Source organism: Mauremys reevesii, linkage group 4, assembly GCF_016161935.1.
Source record: "Mauremys reevesii isolate NIE-2019 linkage group 4, ASM1616193v1, whole genome shotgun sequence".
Lineage (NCBI taxonomy): Eukaryota > Metazoa > Chordata > Testudines > Geoemydidae > Mauremys > Mauremys reevesii.
The window spans coordinates 118,395,878-118,413,316 of NC_052626.1; the positions used below are offsets into that span (position 1 = coordinate 118,395,878).

A 17,439-nucleotide genomic window follows, 5' to 3' on the forward strand; every position below is an offset into this window, starting at 1 on the left:
TCTAAGGGCACACCGTTCACCAGCAGCAGTGTTTGGGAGTTGTGGATCTCTGCCTCTCAGCCAAGACAGCATTCAGGGCTGTAGTGCTTTAAAAACACCTTCTATCACTGCCCTTAGGCAGCACTATTGACCTCAGCAAGCCAGTCCCATGCCCTGTGTAGGGAAAGCTGCCCCCCACCCCAGGAGGTCAGATCAGTCCCTGTGGGATGCTTTGAGATCCACTCTTCAAAAGGGACAGAGGCAAAGTTTTGGGTGCTCTCCAGCAGGCATAATTCAGGCTGTACGTCAGTCCTTGCTATCCAAGAGGATCTGAACATCGTGGTGCTTTTGGGCAGGTGGAAACCGTGCCATTCTGGGTAGGCTTGAGTTAAGGTTAAAATAATCAGAAGTAGGAAAATCAGAGGTTTAGAATGAAACCCTAAATGCCAGAGTCTGGAAATAAACACTGTGGTGTACATGTCTACGCAAATGGCCCCCCTCGCCTTCCATTACCCTCCCCTGGCCACCTACCCACTGTCAGCTGTTTTCTCTGGTGAGTGCTCGCATTACAATAATAGACTTCTGTTGATGGTCTAGTCCCCTGTATCAAGGGATGGTGGCCTGTATGTCCATGATGAATGTAGGGAAAGTTGGCCTTGGCTTGGATCTGGATTGTTGTGGGGGCCTTGGGTTTCTTTGGGAGAGTGACTGGGGCAGAGCTCTTTTTAGTGGATGAGGACAGGATATTGGATAGATCATGTGTAGGGTAATGTGGGGGTTTTGTCTCATACTGCCAGCATTGGGGGCAGTGTAGTGGCTGTTTTCTGCAGCGTGGTGATGGTCTGTGGTCCATGGTTCAGAAGTAGATGGTAGTTGGGGACACTGTTAAGATTGGTGACTGTACTTAGAATTCCCAGAACGGCTGGCTTCTATGTCTTTGAACTACAGTGTTCTAAAATCGTGCTATTCAAACCTTTTAAACCTATCTCTATGTTTCCTGGTTTTCAAGTGCTTAATGATTTCATTGCCAGAGGGCAGCTTCATGGTTCCTTTACAATCTTAATGGGGGTTTTTTGGTTGGGAAATTGTTTTTGGCGACGGCTTTTTATAATGTGTGGAACTTTCTGTAGCTGGAGTTGCGGCCAGTGGGAGCAGAGGTTCCCCCATGCCCCCCTGGGGCTGTGACTGCTATGGAGTTCATAGGCATGGCCTGCGCCATTTGAAACCACCTACAGATTCCTACATCTCTGCCACGCCTGGTCCTAGTCAAAATCCTCCCTCTCCTGGCTGCTGCTCAGAGCCTTTGGCTCGGGCTGGAATCCTGCTGTTACAATGGGTGCAAGAGACCTCATCACCATGCAAAATATCAGGTAACCTAAAAACCCTTTCGAGTCTCCTCGAAACTCTCCTCCCTCAAGAACATCTCTTCTGATCCCTCCCTGAGGCAGCTCTCTGGCTAAAGCAGCTAACATGAGCTGTAGGGTGGATTGGAGGAGTGTTTGCAGAGCTGGAGGTAGTTCTCAAGCGAGGTATGGCAGAAGGCTAGTTGCAGACTTCCCTATGGAGAGGACCACACAGAGTTGAGATCTGCAGAACAATCTCCATGGGGAAGTTGGGGAAACCCCACCCCTGAAGACACCTAAAACTAGACACGGGACAAATTCCTAGATGATGTCCTGTTGGGACCAATACTGATGGACTACGTGAGACCGGATTGGCCCCTTCCCAAGTTGAATTTCTGGGGTGGTTCCTTGTAAAAGGAAGACATTTGGCTAATGCAGGCTTCTGGCAGCCCTGCACAAGGGGTTGGGACTTGGTGTCAGTTATGAACTGGTTCTTGGTTAGTTAAGCACCATGTTGTGGTGCGTGTATGTGTGAGGAGGGAGGGAGACCCAAGCTAGTGGGGAAGGAGAGAATGGAGCACATCCAGTTAGGCTGGTGGTGATGGCCTGGAGCATACAGGTCAGGCTGGGTGATCTGGTGGCCCCTTCTGGCCTTGAACTCTGACTCAATGACTCTATTGTTGGGGGCAGTCCCCTTCCCCATGCTGAAGGAGCTGTGGCCCTCAGCAGGATTTGGGGGAGGAAGAGGCAAGGAGGGAAGTATATGCTATGATAGGAGTCAGTTGCCCTGCCTTGCTGTGATTTTTGCACCTACATTGACCAGCTACATGTGAAGTCCAGTGAGAGCCCCCCAGAGTGATGGGTAGAAACTGAATGTGAATCCTCTGCCACCGTGCTGAGAAAAAGTCAGAGCCCCTCTGAGCTGGTAGATCGGAGCACATGTAACAAGACAGATGCAGGGCTGCTCCGTCTGGCCCCAGTGTGACGGCCCCTGGGATGTTATGTGCTGGGCCCCAGGGTACAATACCTTCGTGGAGTTTGGACCAATCACTGAGGTCCTGGGAAGCTGAGGGACGTTCAGGTCACATGTGAAATGGGTCCCACCAGGGATGATGAGGGCTAGCTGGTGGCTCCTGCAGAGAAACAGCCTGCCTGCCTCTCCGAGGCATCCTTCAGGCAGCGATCAAGAAAGCAGCCCTGCATGGTACCAGTCTTGTAAGCTGCTGCCCTTTCAGGCCTCTTTCCCAGGTATGGCTGAAGTGCCAGTGGTGATCAGACTGCATCTCCTAGCCCTGCGCCCTTCAGACCAGGTGTGGTAGCACTGAGCTTTAGGCTGTGGCCAGAGGTCAGGTGTCTGTACTCACACTGCTCAGTCTGCTGCCTTTCACCTGGTGAGTGTGAAGTCCTGCCTGTGAGCCCAGGCCAGAGGGGCTGGGGCAGCCTGAACTGACTCTGGTCATTCTGGGGATCGCAGGAGGATGGGCAGCTGCGGCTGATACTCTGAGGCCCTCCCTGAAGTCTTGCAAGGCTCAATCTTGTCCTCTTCTAGCACTTCCGTGGGACCATGAGATGCTGTGGCTCTGATGTCAGCTATTGGCCCTCGAACTTTCCATCCCCCCAATAATTGGGGCTGTCACAGAGATGCTCTGGAGCCTGCAGGAAGAGAGGAGCTGGCTGACACACTTGCCCTGGGGTGGCATGTGCACTCTTGTTCTCAATGGCTTCACTGTCTCCTGTTCCCTCCCCCAGGGGCCTGGGGCAGGGTGTCCTTACCTGCCACCAGCTTGGCCTTAGCAGCACTTGGGGTTGGAGTCGAAAGCTGCAGCTGGAGGGCCTGGGGGAGGGGTTCTGCTCCTAACCCAGGGTGGGGGTTGGGCTGAGGTCCCTGAGAGGGCTGGGGGCAAAGCCGTTACCAGCAAGTATAACATCCCCCTAGGTTGTAGGGATGGAGCATGGCTATGGCCCCTCCACTGTGGATGCTGCTCCGTTAGTGATGTGTGCATGTTGGGGGTGAAGCCATGAGCGCCTGAGTGGGGCTTATAAGGTGAGGGTGGAGCCAGGGTGTGAATGGAACTAGATGTGTGGGGGTGGAGCTGTGGAGTGGGTGGGGCTAGTGCTGGGGGGTGGGGCCTATGCAGTGACTGCCCAGTTGCCTGGTGCCCATTGTTGTGGGCGTGTCTGAGCAGTACCAGTGCCATATAGCAGCCCAGGTGGGACGAGTGAGAGTGATCAGAGCCCCATGGCTAACTCCATTGTACCTCCCTCTCTGGCCTGTGGCCTTATCAATGCTGCCAACCGGTACCTGAGCGCTGAGCCTTTCCGCTTCCAGGTGGTGGCCACGGGCTTGGTGCTGCGGCTCCGCCAGGTCTGGATGCTGCGCTTCGTGCCCTCACAGGGAGCTGGGGCGGCCGGGCAAGCTGAGGAGAGTGGGCAGAGGCTTCATCTGCTCAGCTCCCTGCAGCGCTTCCTGGCAGCTGATCCCAACGGCAAAGTCACCTGTGACCAGGAGAGCCCGGGCCCGGGTGCCCTCTTCCTGCTGCGGCAGTACCCAGATGGCAAGGTGTGCAAACTCCACCCCCCCAGAGCTCCCCATTGCCCCACACCCCAGGCACCAGCTCCACTGAGCCTGAGTCCCCCTCCTGCTGCGGCAAGACCTGAGGGCAAGGTGTGAGCCCCCACCTGCACCAGCACCTAGCACCCACTTGCTGCTGCCATATCAGCCCATCTGACAGTAGAGCCCGCAGCCCCCTGCCCTCCCAATGGGCAATCCCCCAGCATCCCGCCTAGGGGGACCTGATAGCTGGGGCAGGAGCAAAGCTGGCTGGGGCTCAACTGGCAAACATCATCAATGCCAAGGGGCTCCCTGCAGATCAATGGGGGTCCTTGCACTGAGCCAGGGCACGGGGGAGTGCAGATGAGCTCGGGTGCCATGTCAACTCAGAATTAGCTCTCCCACTGAGCAACCTCTCTGCTCTGGCCGAGGCCTTAGGGCCACTGTGCTATATTGGAGAATGACCATGGCCTCAGCCCACCAGTAGTGGGTCTCTACAACACAGGATGGGTGAGCTCATCTCTGTCCCCCCTCCCCACCACATCTGTGAGTTGGGAAGGAAGTTAGTCCTGTGCCTGCTCAGATCCTCTACCCTGCAGCCACCAGGGGGCCACACATCCCCCAAGAATTCCCCTTTTCTGTGGGCACAGTCGCTGTGTCACTACAGCGCAAGTCCCTGGCTGGAGGTGACTGGGTGCTCCCTGAGGGCCAGTTGGCTCGGGGCCTGCTTTTAGGGTGCTGGTCCCACTGTAAGCTCCAGGGAGGGGGAGGCACTTTTTGCCTCCAGGCCAGTGACTGGAGTCTGACTGGGGCTGGTAGTGACCAAAAGCCTTCCCATGGGCCAGCTGCTGAGGGGTCTGAGGCAGATATGTTGTAGGCATCTCAACCTGGTGGCGCAGTGGGGCAGGAGCCCATGTCTCAGATGCCATGGCTGGGAGCCTCCGAACAAGCCATGGGGCCGGCATGATGGGTGGGTGGAGCCCCTGAGCTGGGACTGACTGAGTCACTTTGGATGTGGGCTGAAGCGGAGCCAGGGGCATGATGGCTCAGGGGTCTTGGGGTCAAGCGGGTCCTGCCCATGGGTTGGGCTGAAGAGCAGGCAGAAGATGAGCCATCAAAGCTCACGTGTCAGCACGGACAGAGGGACCCAGCTGGGGGCGCTGCTGTGCTCCGAGGCCCAGACATCCTCTCCTCAGACATACGGGCCCTGAGGATTTCCCACCTCCACTTTACCAAGGAGATGGGGGATCCTGCAGGTCCCTGGTCCCACAGAAGGTAAGGACGTGGGTGCCCCTGGGGCTCCCTTCCTGCACTGCAGCCCAGATGGGAGAGGTCTACGTACCGCTCTCCTGGGTCCTCTTCCAGCCAGCTTGGCCCCTCTGGCTCCTGAGCGTGGCTCATGTGACAGTGCCGGCTTCTCTCCTCCATGTACTGACACACCCAGGTCTTCCTGTGGCTCCCCCCCCCCAGGCTCCCACACGCATACTGGGGCCCTCGAGTGCTGTGCTGGGGTCTGCACTGGAGGAGCCAGCACTGCCCCCCAAGCCATGCTGGCACTGGCCCCGCCTTGCCTGGGTATGTGCTTTGCCCACAGGGGAGACCTGTCTGTACCCACCCCGCCCTGGCACTGATGGGCTGCCCCTCCTGGCAGGTGTCCCTGCAGTGTGAGCTCTCCCAGCGCTACCTGGGCGGGGCCGAGGACAACGTCACCTGCTTTGCCCAGACCGTGAGCGAGGGCGAGAAGTGGAGCCTGCACCTGGCCCAGCACCCCAACGGGCACATGCTGAACCCTGGCAAGCAGCGCTACATGCGCTGCGACCAGCAGACTGGGCACATGCGCTGCGACCGCGATCTGCCCTGGGGGCCCGAGGCCGTCGTCACCCTCCACTTCGACCTCAAAGGTAGGCAGCCCCTCCCTGCTGCCTCAGGGGTGCTCTGCCCTGCTGGGGTGGGGGGAGCTGAGGGGAGGTACTGGAGAGTAAGGGGGTGGGGGTGCCATGTGGGAGCAGATCAGAGGGAAGGGGGAAGATGTGAGCAGGGGAGTAGTGGGGTATTGGGCGCTGGGGTGGGTGGGGAAGGATGTGGGAGGCCAGGGCACCAGGATGGGATGGGGAATGTAGGTGTAAATGAGGTGAGGTGCGTGCTGGTCCATTGCACGTGTCCCTCAGGCTCACAGCATTACTGGGATTGCCAGTGGCTCGGATCCTGTACAGCTCCGAGGGCTGTTAGGCCAGCGGCACTGGAGCGTGGTGCCAGGGTGACTCACTCTCTAACGTTGCCTCCCTGCCCTGTCTCTAGAGAAGAAGTACGGGCTGCGGAGCGGAGCTGGGAGCCTCCTGGCTGCCGACGGCTCACTACAGGCCGAGCTGTCCCCTCAGACGCTCTACTCCCTGGAGCTCCGGGGAGGGCTGCTGGCCCTGCGCGACGCGGACGGCAGGTACCTGACTGGGCGCGAGGGCACCGTCAAGACCTTCAAGACGGACAAGCCGGGGCGTGACGAGCTCTTTGCTCTGGAGCCCAGCGCTGCACAGGTCTCGCTGCGCACCTTCGCCGGGGGCCGCTTTGTCTGCTGCAGGCCAGGTGAGTGGGGCAGGGTGGGGAACCCGGTGCTGCATCCAGATGGTACCACTTGGCCTGCTGGCTCCTGCTACCGGGGCGGCTCTATGTATTTTGCTGTCCCAAGCACGGCGGCTTTCGGCGGCATGCAGGGGCGGCTCTAGACCCCAGCGCGCCAAGCAGGCACTTGGGGCGGCCGTTTCCCGGGGGGACGGCATTTGGCTCCGGTTGAGCTCCCGCCGGCATGCCTGCGGCAGGTCCACCGGAGCCCGGAAAGAGCGGACCTGCCACAGGCATGACTGCGGCGGGTCCCGTCTTCCCGCAGCTCCGGTTGAGCTCCCGCAGGCATGACTGCGGCAGGTCCGCTGGTCCCGGGCTCCGGTGGACCTGCAGCAGGCATGCCGGCAGGAGCTCAACCAGAGCCGCGGGAAGAGGGGACCCGCCGCGGGACCGGGGAAGGGCGGCGCAGCGCTCCGCGCTGCTTGGGGCAGCCTACTTTCTAGAGCCGCCCCTGGCGGCATGCCTGAGGCAGGTCCACTGGTAATGCGGATTTGGCGGCATGCCTGCAGGAGGTCCACCGGTCCTGCGCCTTCGGTGTACCCACCACTGAATTGACACCGAAACCGCTGGACCGGCGGACCTCCCGCAGGCATGCCACGGAAGGCAGCCTGACTGCTGCCCTCACGGCGACTGGCATGCCACCCCGGCGCCCCCCTCTGCTTGCCACCGCAGGCACGCGCTTGGTGTGCTGGTGCCTGGAGCCACCCCTGGCTGCTACTCCCACTCCAGCCCCGCCCCACCCCACCTCCAGGCTGCTCTCTGGATAGGCAGCACATGCTGCAGCAGGAGCAGACCTGGCAGCCAGGCCCCATATACTCTGGGGCACGCTGCACATAGAAGGCCTAGTGGTTGCAGCACTGGACTGGGAGCTGGGTTCGTTTCCTGGCTCCCTGTGGGACCTAGCTCAAGTCACTGCATCTCTCTAGGCCTCTGTTCCCTATGTGCAAAATGGATATAACATTCCTTCCTTTCTCCCGTGTTTGTGTAGTGAAACAGTCAGATCTGCAGGGCAGGGACTGTCACTGTGTCTGTACAGCCCCTAGCACAATGGGGCCTGATCTTGGTTCAGGCCCCTATTGTTGTTATCTGTATTAAACTACGGCGTGATGTGAATTCTGCAGCAAAATCCAGTAGTCTCTGACAAAGATGCAAGTCGTTTGCAATATTGCACCCAGTGGAATATGGAAATCTGCACTGTGCTGTTTATTTTGTGAAAAGCATTGTATACTGGGCTGCCCCCACATGTTGAAGATGGCCAGTGGGGTTTGGCATTGACAGACAGACAGTAGGTTTCATGCTTAACGGTCCATCTAGCTGCTGCATCAGCTTTCCTAGCTGTTGTTTCAGGCTGTCTGCCTGCAGCCTCAGGCAGGTGTCCCATTATTAATTACCCTCCAGTCACATTTTCAAGGGGGCTCTGCATTATGTGGGCAGCCACAGGGTGCCAGTTAGCCCTTGGGATCTCTTCACAGGGTCAACGTGTCCCCATCTGCTGTGGTGGATGGAAGTTGCCATGAGTGGAGTAGGTCCGGCTGCAGCCAGCAGAGGGCAGCAGTGGTACACATACTGGCCCTTCTGGGCCATGGGGAGGGCATTATTGATTCTTCGGGCTGGCACCACACTGCCCGCCCTTTTACCATGTGTCTCTTGCTGCCCGCAGGGGCTGACATCTATGCCAACGCCATGTCCGTCGGCAACACAGAGATTTTCCAGCTGCTGCTGAACGATGTCACCAAGCAGGCCTGCTTTCGCAGCTCCTCCGGCACCTACCTCGCCGCAGTGAGTGTGGCCAGAGCCAGGGGATTGGCACAGATCCCCCCCATGGGGGGAGATCGACAGACCCACCGGCTGTGTCCTGCAGCGTGCTGCCTGCCGCAGTGCAGCTCTGGCGATCCACCAGCAGGGGGCGAACGCATCGCTGGGACAGGGATGTAGGCAACTGCCAGCACAGGGCAGGCTGGCCCTGGCTCTCCCCTGCCCTGCTATCCAATCCCAGCCACTAGCTAGAGTGTGCCCCGTTCCAGGAGTGGCCTATTCAGAAGGTGCCAGCAGGTTAGGGGTTAAACCCCCTTGCTCCGTGGCCTGGGCAGGAGAGCTTTGAATCTCAGTTCCTCTGTCCCTCCTCTGCCCAGCCCTGTGCCCAGCTGGTGCCCTCCTTAGCCCTGCCTCAGAGCCATGTTTGCCCCTCTCTTGGGGGGGCATCAGGTGGTGGCAGAGGAACATGGCTCAAAGGACTGGGCCTGTGGCCTGACCCCCACTAGGAACGGAAGCAGCTCCTGGTCTCCCCCAAAGGGGGAAGGTGAGGGCTGAGCACCCATCCCCACCCCCTAATGCTGTCTCCTTGCAGGGCCCCAAGGACTCTGTGGTGAGCACCAGCACCCAGGACAAGGGGGTCTGGTTCTCACTCCAGTACCGGGAGCAGAGGGTGACCCTGCAAATGGCTGACGGCAGACACATGGCCACCAGGCCCAATGGGCAGCTGCTGCTGGTGCCCGAGGCGGCAGGTAGGAGCAGGACACAGCCGATACCCCTAATTGGGGAGGGGGGTTGGCAATGCGATAGAAACCCTTCACCTCTCTGCCCCACGCCTCCCATCCTGCCCTGGGGCGGCAATGATAAATCCCTCCCATGCAGTGGCTGTTCTGGGGCTCACGTGATGTGAGGCCAGGGTGTGTCTGCCCAGATCACTGGCACTAACTGCCTCCCTTGGTTGCAGCCAGGGTCCTTGGAATGAGGAGGCCCTGGGGCAGGGGCCAGGCCTGCCCTGCAAGGAGAGCATCCGTTTCCAGGGCTTGCTCTCCAGCAGCGATGGTGATTTTGGGCGCACAGCAGCTTTGGCCTCTCTGCTCGATCCCTGCCCTGGAGGGGTGGGGCAGAGGAGGTCCAGGGCCCTGCTCTAGAGCATCACCCCCATTCCTGCCATCCCCGGGGGAGTGGGCCCTGGCCTGCCCCATAGACCGAAGGGCTGGTTCTCAGCAGCAGCCCCTCCTGACCTGACTTGACAGAGCTTTGGCCCTTTCTGCCTCCGCACAGCGCCTCTGCAGGGCCGGTAGCCTCCATCCCGTGCCCCGTGTGGGGCCAGCTGGAGCTAACGCTGCTTGCTGGGGTCTGTGCCCTCAGGCAAGGAGGAGGAGTTCCTGCTGCTGCTGGTGAACCGGCCCCTGCTGATTCTGCAGAGCGAGGCTGGCTTCGTGGGGCTGTTCCCCGGGACGCAGCGCTTGGATGGAAACCGACCAGCCTACGATGCCAGCACCCTGACGCTCAGCGAGGACGGCTTCTGCCACTTCAGAGTTGGTGCGGCACAGGGTTCCTGCCAGGGTCTGGGGCGTGGAGACGCCAGGGGGTTGGGGATACCAGGGGCTGGGGAGTACCAGGCATGGGGGGAGGAGGCAGGGGATCTGTGCCAGGGCTGAAGTGTGGGAGTGCAGGGTGATAAGGGTGTGTCAGGCACTGGGGTATCCCTGGGGATGGAGGTGCTAGGGCAATGTGACTGGAGGTGGGGGGAGGGGCCCTTGGCCATGTCTTAGAAAGGGGGGTTGCCCAGGGTACCCCTGCCCAGGCTGGAAATGCCCTCTTCCATCACTGGGGGGACAGTCAATGAGCTGCTAAAGCCCCCCAGCTCCTCCCCTTCCCAACTGGTTCAGTAGCCAGCACTTCAGAGGAAAGAGGGAAGTGCCACCTACCCCTCCCATAATCCTTCTAGGAGCAGAATCCATGCTGGCCCCAGCTAGTGTCCGCTCTGCAGCAAGGCTCTGGTGTCCATCTCCTGGCGTGCTCCCACCCATAACATCCTGCGGCAGCACCTCCTGCAGGTTACAAGTGTGCTCTGGCTGCCCCCTCCGCCATGACCCACGTCACCTGGCCCTAACTGCTCCCTTTGGCCCACAGCCAACAAGTACTGGAACCTGGAGCAGGACGGGCTGGTCATGGCGAGTGGAGACCACCCCAGCAACTTCACTCTCCAGTTCGTCTCCTCCAGCTGCCTTGTGCTGAAGGCTCCCAACAGCAAGTACCTGGTGGCGGAGGCGGGGGGCCGCCTGTGGGCAGGCGCCTCAAACGCAGCCTCTGCCACGCCCTTCCGCTACTGAGCATCTCTAGCCCCTGAAATAAACTTCTCTTCTGCTGTCCAAGCGCTGCCAGCCTGTTGCTGGGACCCCTCCCCTCCTGCTGCCACCCAGTCATTGCCCATCTCTCCTCACTGTCGGTATCCTTCCTGCTGCCTGGAGAGTGGGTCCAGGCTGGAGCAGCCAGTGCAGGCTGGCATGGGCCTGGCCTGCCACCTGGAGCCGGCTGCTGGGAGGAGATGTGGCCCAGGGGGAGGGAGGAGAATTGAAGGTGCTTCTCCCAGCCAGAGCAGTGCTCTGTGGAGCAGGGAGCATTCATGTGCCCTGAAGTGGGAGCAGGCTGGTTGTTGCTGCCCCCTAGTGGCCCAGGGAGGGAGGTGCCTCCTTGCTGCCCCCTGGGGGAAGCCCTACTCTAATGAAAAGGCTCCAGGCAGCAGCAGTAGCAGAAAAATAAATATTTATCGGAAAATAGTATTGATTCGGAGGATGCCAGAGGAGGGGGGAAAGTGCAACGAGTCACTGCTACAGCAAATAACACTGAATCTGGGGGAGCGGGTGGAAGCACCTCCCAATCAGTCACACATGCGATAGACAGGAGCTTATTAATACTTATGGGGGGGGCCCTGGGTGTCTGCCCCTGTGCTGAAATGGGAGGACACAGAAGGTGCAGGCATGATCCATGGGGGTGTGGTCTGGGCCAGGGGCCACCTGGCCTTGTGTATGTGGGCTCGGACAAACTCTAAGCCCTGGCTGTAGGGGCTGGAATAGAATCCATGACAGCTCCCAGCAGCCTCTCCCCCTCTTCCCCCCGACTGCCAGGCAGGTAGGGGAGGGCAGTGCCTGCAGCGGGTGAGTGATGCCTGGGCACACGGAATGGCTGCTTCATGAGGCACCAGGAGTGGGATGTGAGTTAAAGTCTCTCTCCAAGTCGCTGGGCTTCCAGTGTTGGCTTCCTGCCCAGGAGGGGCTGATGTGGAACGAGGCTGTGGCTGGGTCTACCTGTGCTCCGAGGGGCTGAGACGCAGCCATCAGACCAGCCATGGAGGGAGGGAATGTGTGGCCTCGGTCCCAGGCGCTGGGGCAACACGTCGCCTTGTCTGGCCTGGAACAGCCTGGATGGAGCCTTAGTATGAATCCACCCTAGAGGGAGATAAACAGGCGAGAACCTGGCCATCAGTAGCAGACCCTCAGCAGCCTCTCCAACCCCACCCTGCACACAGCTCTGGCTGGGGGGGGACCTTCCCTCACATCCCTGGGCAACCCTGTCTCCTAACTGCTTCCCCACCCCCCTGGGAATCTGTCCTCGTAGTAGCCAATCAGAGGAGAGGACTGCAGATGAGGAAATGGAGGCAGGGGTAGTCAGGAATGGCACCCAGGAGTCCTGATCCCCAGGCGTGTGCATGAACCACCTGCCCAGCCTTTCTCTGTTTGTATCATCAGGGTTTTCTCTCCTCACTTTCCCTCTCTCATCCTGTCTCCACCACAGCCTCCCTCTTTGCCCATAACCTAGTTATTCCCTCATTTCCACTAGCCCATGAATGGTCCAGTCTCCTCCAACCCCAGTGCTTTTTCGCCCCTTGGATCCTGTCTCCCTCCTGGACAGTTTGTCCACCCCAGCTCCTCCCACGTTACCCCTCCAGACGCTGCCCACTCCTGCTCAGTCTCCCAGTGCCTCCCAGGGCAGGAGGGGGTGGGGGGGTACCTGGAGAAGGAGGCCAGGGTGAGGATGCCCAGGAGAAGCTCGACAGCGTAGAAGAGCAGCAGGATGGCATTGAGGATGGCCTCCAGCCGCAGGGCGTAGGTCTGCAGCAGCAGATAATAGGCCGCCATCACTGCCGCTGGGAATGTCAAGGCCAGACTGATGGAGAGCGGCACCTTCCGCTGGCACAGGTTCCCCTTGGAGCCTGCCACGTGGCACAGTTAGTTAGTAAGGCAACCGCTCCCTGCCCTGCAGCCATCCACGCACGCAGCTTCCTGGAGGGGCACAACTGGGGGGACAGACTGCTGGGGGATTGGGATATGGAGCCTATCCCCTCTAGGGCACAGGCTCCAATCCAGCCCAAGGGCAAGGAATGGGACATGGAGCCTTTCCTCTCTAGGCCTCTGGCTCCAATCTGGCCCCTGGTCCAGAGACCCGGCTGGCTCCGGCAAAGAGCTCTTCAGCTCTAGGCACTGATCCATCTCCAAGCTGAGTGACCAAATTCAGTCATGTGCTGGTTGCTTGGCGGCCCAGTGAAATCAGGCACCAGTCCAGCCCTCTGAGAGCTGTTTGCCCCCAGGGGCTGCTCACCCTGTTGTTCCAGATCTTAGGCACTCACCAAAAAATATCCGAGTGACTTCAATGCCGAGGTATAGGAAGAGCATGACCAGATCCAGGGCCAGGTTGGCAGAGGGGTATGGTAACAGCAGCCCTGTGGACACAAGTCACCTGTTTCAGGACGCGCACAAGGCCTCCAAACCCTCTTTCTGGGGTGCCACTGTCCCTCACCAGGACAGGCCCCTAAGGAAGGGGAGATGGCTGTAAATAGCTAGTGGTTCTCAGCCTGAAGGCCTTCCTCCAGGGATAGCAAGTCTGGGGGAGAGCCCCAGAGAGGTGCCAGCAGGACCACAGAAATGCAGTGCAGATAGTGGCTCATCTAATGGGTCCCGGCCCTTGCACAGCATCAGAGCCAAATGCTAATGGCTTCCTCTTACTCCTCCTCCCACCAGATGCAGCCCTGCAATGGGCTGGGAGGCCTGAGGGGCTTGGGTGCAATAAGGTAGCTGGTACGCCACTGGGCTTGTCCTGCCTGCCTTGCCCTCAGTCAAGTGGCACTTGATGCCACAGGCAGCCCTGCTGCCAAAGGCTGTTCCGTAGTAGTCTGTGGTGATCTGAAATGGAGGCTGGAATGGCAGCGGAGGGAACTCACCTTTATAGACGAATATGAAGATCTCCAGGAGGAAGTAAGTGGCATAATACCATCCATTGAGGAAGAGCAGGATTTCCAGCGGTGTAGAGGAGAGCTGGCGGCCTAGGGGATGGGCAGATGAACAGCATGAATGGGCAAGGTGCTGCTCCCAATGCAGGCCTCCCGGCCTCATTCCTCCCCGCAAAGGGGGCAGAGGAAGCCAGAAGTGCCTGAGCTACATTAACCCCTAACTCCCCATGGGAGCCCTGACCTTGTAGGATGAGGGATTGTCTGGCTCTCTGAGATACGCTGAACACAAGGGACTGATTGAGAGAATAGGTGGTCAAGGTACTGGCCTGGATCCTTTCCCAGCTCTGCAACAGGCTCCTTCCATGACCCTGGGCAAGCCTCTGAGTGCAGACTTACAAAGAGATGTAGGTACCTAAAGATGTAGACAGGTGCTCACCTGCCTCTTTAGGCACCTCAAAATCTGACCCTGAGTCTCTCTGGGCCTCAGCCTTTCTCCCAGCTTTTGTCTATTTTGTTTCACTAAGGCAGGGGCTGGTTCTTGCAATGGATTAGTGCAGCATAATGGAGCCCTGATCTCAGCTGGGGCTGCTGGGTGCTATTGTGATTTCACAGTGTCTCAGGCCAGAAGGGATCGCTGAGTCTGACCTCCTGTAGAGCACAGGTTGCCAAGTTACCCCAGAGGCCGGGCAAGCTGCCACTTGGGGCTGACCTCACATCTGGCATGAGTCCAGTAACTTGTGTTTGACTAAGGCATCTTCCAGAGAGGTGATGGGAATCCCCCACTTCCTGGGTTGTTTTTTCCCATGCTCTGTCCCCTCACTGTTGGGACCGTCGGCCTACTGTCTAATTTGAATTTGTCCAGCTTCAGCTTCCAGCCATCGTTTCGTGGTCGACTCTTCTCCGCTAGAAGCAGGCTGTGTGGTTCTCTAAGCCTCTCCACCTTCTGTCTGCAGGCAGGAGCTTGCCCCACTATATTTTGGTTTTATTCCCTCTGCTTGGTGCCACCCTTGGCAGGAAGAGGATTTTTGAGAACAGGAAACTGGTATTTAAAGAGAAAACATGGCAGGGCAGCAGGCCCAACTAAGATCAAAGAGCTCCTGCACGTGCCCAGCTGCACAGTAGTGTGCCACATGCCCCATGTGGTGTCAGGCAACAAGGAGTGAAATTACAGCAGGGTGTCAGGCAACAAGGAGTGAAATTCAGCAGCAAGAGCTGGCTTCGCACTCTCCAAGCTGGCTGTTTCTAGCTGCTTGGTGCTTCAGGCCAAGGTGAAGCACTGACTCCAACAGCAGTGATGTGGCAGACAAGCTTTCATCAGTGTGGGCTGGTCATTTAGTAGTAGAACATGTTGTTTTGGAAGTAACAAGCCAGAGACCCATAGCTCTTGTCTTCTGTTCTGACTGGGGTGAAATAAAGTTCCCACGAATATGTCTGTAAATGGTGGATTCTGTGTGACTTTAAGTCTTTAAACCATGATTTGAGGACTTCAAGAGGTTAGGGGTCTATTTCAGGAGTGGGTTGGTGAGGTTCTGTGGCCTGCAATGTGCAGGGGGTCAGACTAGATCAGGGGTGGGCAAACTACGGCCTGGAGCCTCCCCCTTCAGATGTTTTAATCTAGCACTTGAGCTTCTGCCAGGGAGCGGGGTGTGGGGCTTGCCCCGCTCCACGTGTGCCATGGCTCCTCGCGGCTCCTGGAACCAGCAGCATGTCCCAGCTCTGGCTCTTATGCGTAGAGGCAGCCAGGGGCCTCTGCACGCTGCCCCCACCTCAAGCACTGCCCCCGCAGCTCTCATTGGAACCACAGACAATGGGAGTTGCAGGGGCAGCTCCTGTGGATGGGGCAGCGCGCCAAGCCGCCTGGCTACGCTTCCGCGTAGGAGCCAGAGGGAAGGACATGTCACTGCTTCCGGGAGCTGCTTGAGGTAAGCACTGCCTGGAGCCTGCACCCCTGACCCCTCCCATGCCCCAACCACTTGCCCCAGCCTTGATCCCCCTCCTGCCCTCCGAATCCCTTGGTCCCAGCCCGGAGCACCCTCCTGCGCTCCCAACCCCTCATCCCCAGCCCCATACCAGAGCCCGTACCCCCACAACGCAACCCCCTCCCTGAACCCAGAGCCCTCTCTTGCACCCTGAACTCCTCATATCTGGCTCCACCCCAGAGCCCGCAACCCCCAGCTGGAGCCTGCACCCCAACACCCAATTTCGTGAGCATTCATGGCCCTCCATACAATTTCCATTACCAGATGTGGCCCTCGGGCCAAAATGTTTTCCCACCCGACTAGATGATCATAATGGTCCCTTCTGATCTTAAAGCCTGTGAGATGACAGAACCCTGTAGTATGCAGTGTTTTCAAGGTACCGATAGATCATAATCAGGTTAGTGATGAGAATGGATCTCAGTGCCAGAGCTAACCTGACCCCTGACCGGTTCCATTCCACCCCTGCTGGCTGTAGCTCTGTGCTTTGCAGGGAAGTTTCCAGGCCTGGGCTCTGAGGGTGAGCTGCTTTTCAGCACCCTTTGAGCCAGCCGGGGTCAGTGGATCTGGGTGTGTGGGAGGTGGGGCCCTCGGTGCTTTCCTGAGATATAAAATCTGCTCGTTTTGTTTTTAAACCAGCTCCTGAAGGCGCAGGAGGGGGCGATTGGGCAGGGACACTCTCTCCATCACCACCTGGGGGTGGGGGCATAGCTCCGTCCATGGGGCGGGGGAAAGGGAGCCAGGTGCCCCCCTCTGGGATGGGTTGGGGGAAGGGACGTGCCCCTCCCCCCCGTGGAGGGGAAGGTCAAGGGCCCTTCCCGCGAGGACGGAGTCACGTGGCATCCCATGTAGAAGGTGGGGCAGGGGGACGTGCGCCCCCAAAGGTGGGAATGGGGAGGTCACGTGTCTTTCCCGCAAGGTTTAGGAGTCACATGGCAAAGCCCCCGGAATTGCCCCCCCCCCAGGGATGCTGCCGCCCCGCACTCGGTGAAGGCTCCTGGGGGGGGGGGGTGTCCCACGCACCAGGCTGGGGGAGAAGGGAATCCGGGACCCCCTCCCCCAGCCCCGCACTTACTTCTGGGCGCCATCTTCCATCTCCATGGAAACTGTCACCCAGCGACATCGCTTCCGGGAACGCGGGCCAGGGAAGCGGAAGTGCGGGGCCAGAGCGGCTCGTGCCGCTCCATCCGGCTCAGCCCCGCGGCTCGATGGTGCTGGAGGACCCGCCGGGCGCTGGGCAGCGGCGGCAGCGTTGGGTGGCGGAGGCAGGCCCCCCGGGCGGGGGCTCTGCGCAAATCTCCAGCTCCCGGAGTCCCGGCATCTCCCCACTGTCCCGGGGGGACCTCCCGAGCCTGCAGGCTCAGACACCCTCGCCCCCCCCCGCAGCCTAGGGACCTCCCGCGCCTGCAGGCCCACACCCCCTTGCCCCCCCCCCCCGCAGCCTAGGGACCCCCCGAGCCTGCAGGCTCAGACACTTTCCCCACCCCATTGATTATAATTATTGGTTTAACATCTCCTGGGTTCGAAGTCCGTCTCCTGTTTGTGTGGCTCGTTGCCTTTGCCCACCCGCGCCTGGCGCCACTGCGATGCTCCCCCCGCCTCTTGCCTCTAGGAACTTTATAACAAGACTTGTCACATCACAAGAGTTGGCAACGCTGCCATTCGCTCCTATCCAGCGGCTCATGGCTAATACTGGGGGCCTCACAGTCCCCTATGGACCCTGATCTCCCTCTCTAACAGCAAGGCTGGTCACTCTGCAGCACCCCTGGCACCGCTTCCCAATGAGGCCCTGCTCCCTCCTTCAGCACCCCCACCCACAGACAACACAGGTCATTTGGAGATGTCCCTCCCCCTGCATTGGTGTAATCCCCATTGCTCACCGGTGACCCCCATTTCCTTCACCTAAGCAGCATAGTTGGGTCACTGTCCAACCTCTTCCCCACAGCAGTGCAGCCCCGCAGCGCGTCTGGAAAAAGGAAATACCATGGGTTC

The 17,439-nt window shown here is 59.3% G+C and overlaps 2 protein-coding genes across 2 annotated transcripts; one reads left to right on the forward strand and one right to left on the reverse strand.

Annotated features, from left to right (window-relative positions):
• The first annotated feature begins 3,490 nt into the window (after nt 1–3,490).
• LOC120402764 (fascin-like) lies at nt 3,491–10,616 on the forward strand. Its single transcript, XM_039533108.1, has 7 exons — nt 3,491–3,882; nt 5,525–5,774; nt 6,172–6,453; nt 8,150–8,268; nt 8,837–8,993; nt 9,610–9,783; nt 10,378–10,616. Exons 1-7 carry the CDS (start codon nt 3,562–3,564, stop codon nt 10,575–10,577), a joined length of 1,503 nt encoding a protein of 500 aa, XP_039389042.1. The 5' UTR covers nt 3,491–3,561; the 3' UTR covers nt 10,578–10,616.
• Nucleotides 10,617–10,993: 377 nt separating this feature from the next.
• Nucleotides 10,994–16,639, reverse strand: TMEM216 (transmembrane protein 216). The gene is made up of 5 exons (XM_039533109.1): nt 16,523–16,639; nt 13,463–13,564; nt 12,872–12,964; nt 12,256–12,457; nt 10,994–11,693 (listed from the first exon to the last, which is right to left on the reverse strand). Exons 1-5 carry the CDS (start codon nt 16,533–16,535, stop codon nt 11,678–11,680), a joined length of 426 nt encoding a protein of 141 aa, XP_039389043.1. The 5' UTR covers nt 16,536–16,639; the 3' UTR covers nt 10,994–11,677.
• Nucleotides 16,640–17,439: the final 800 nt, after the last annotated feature.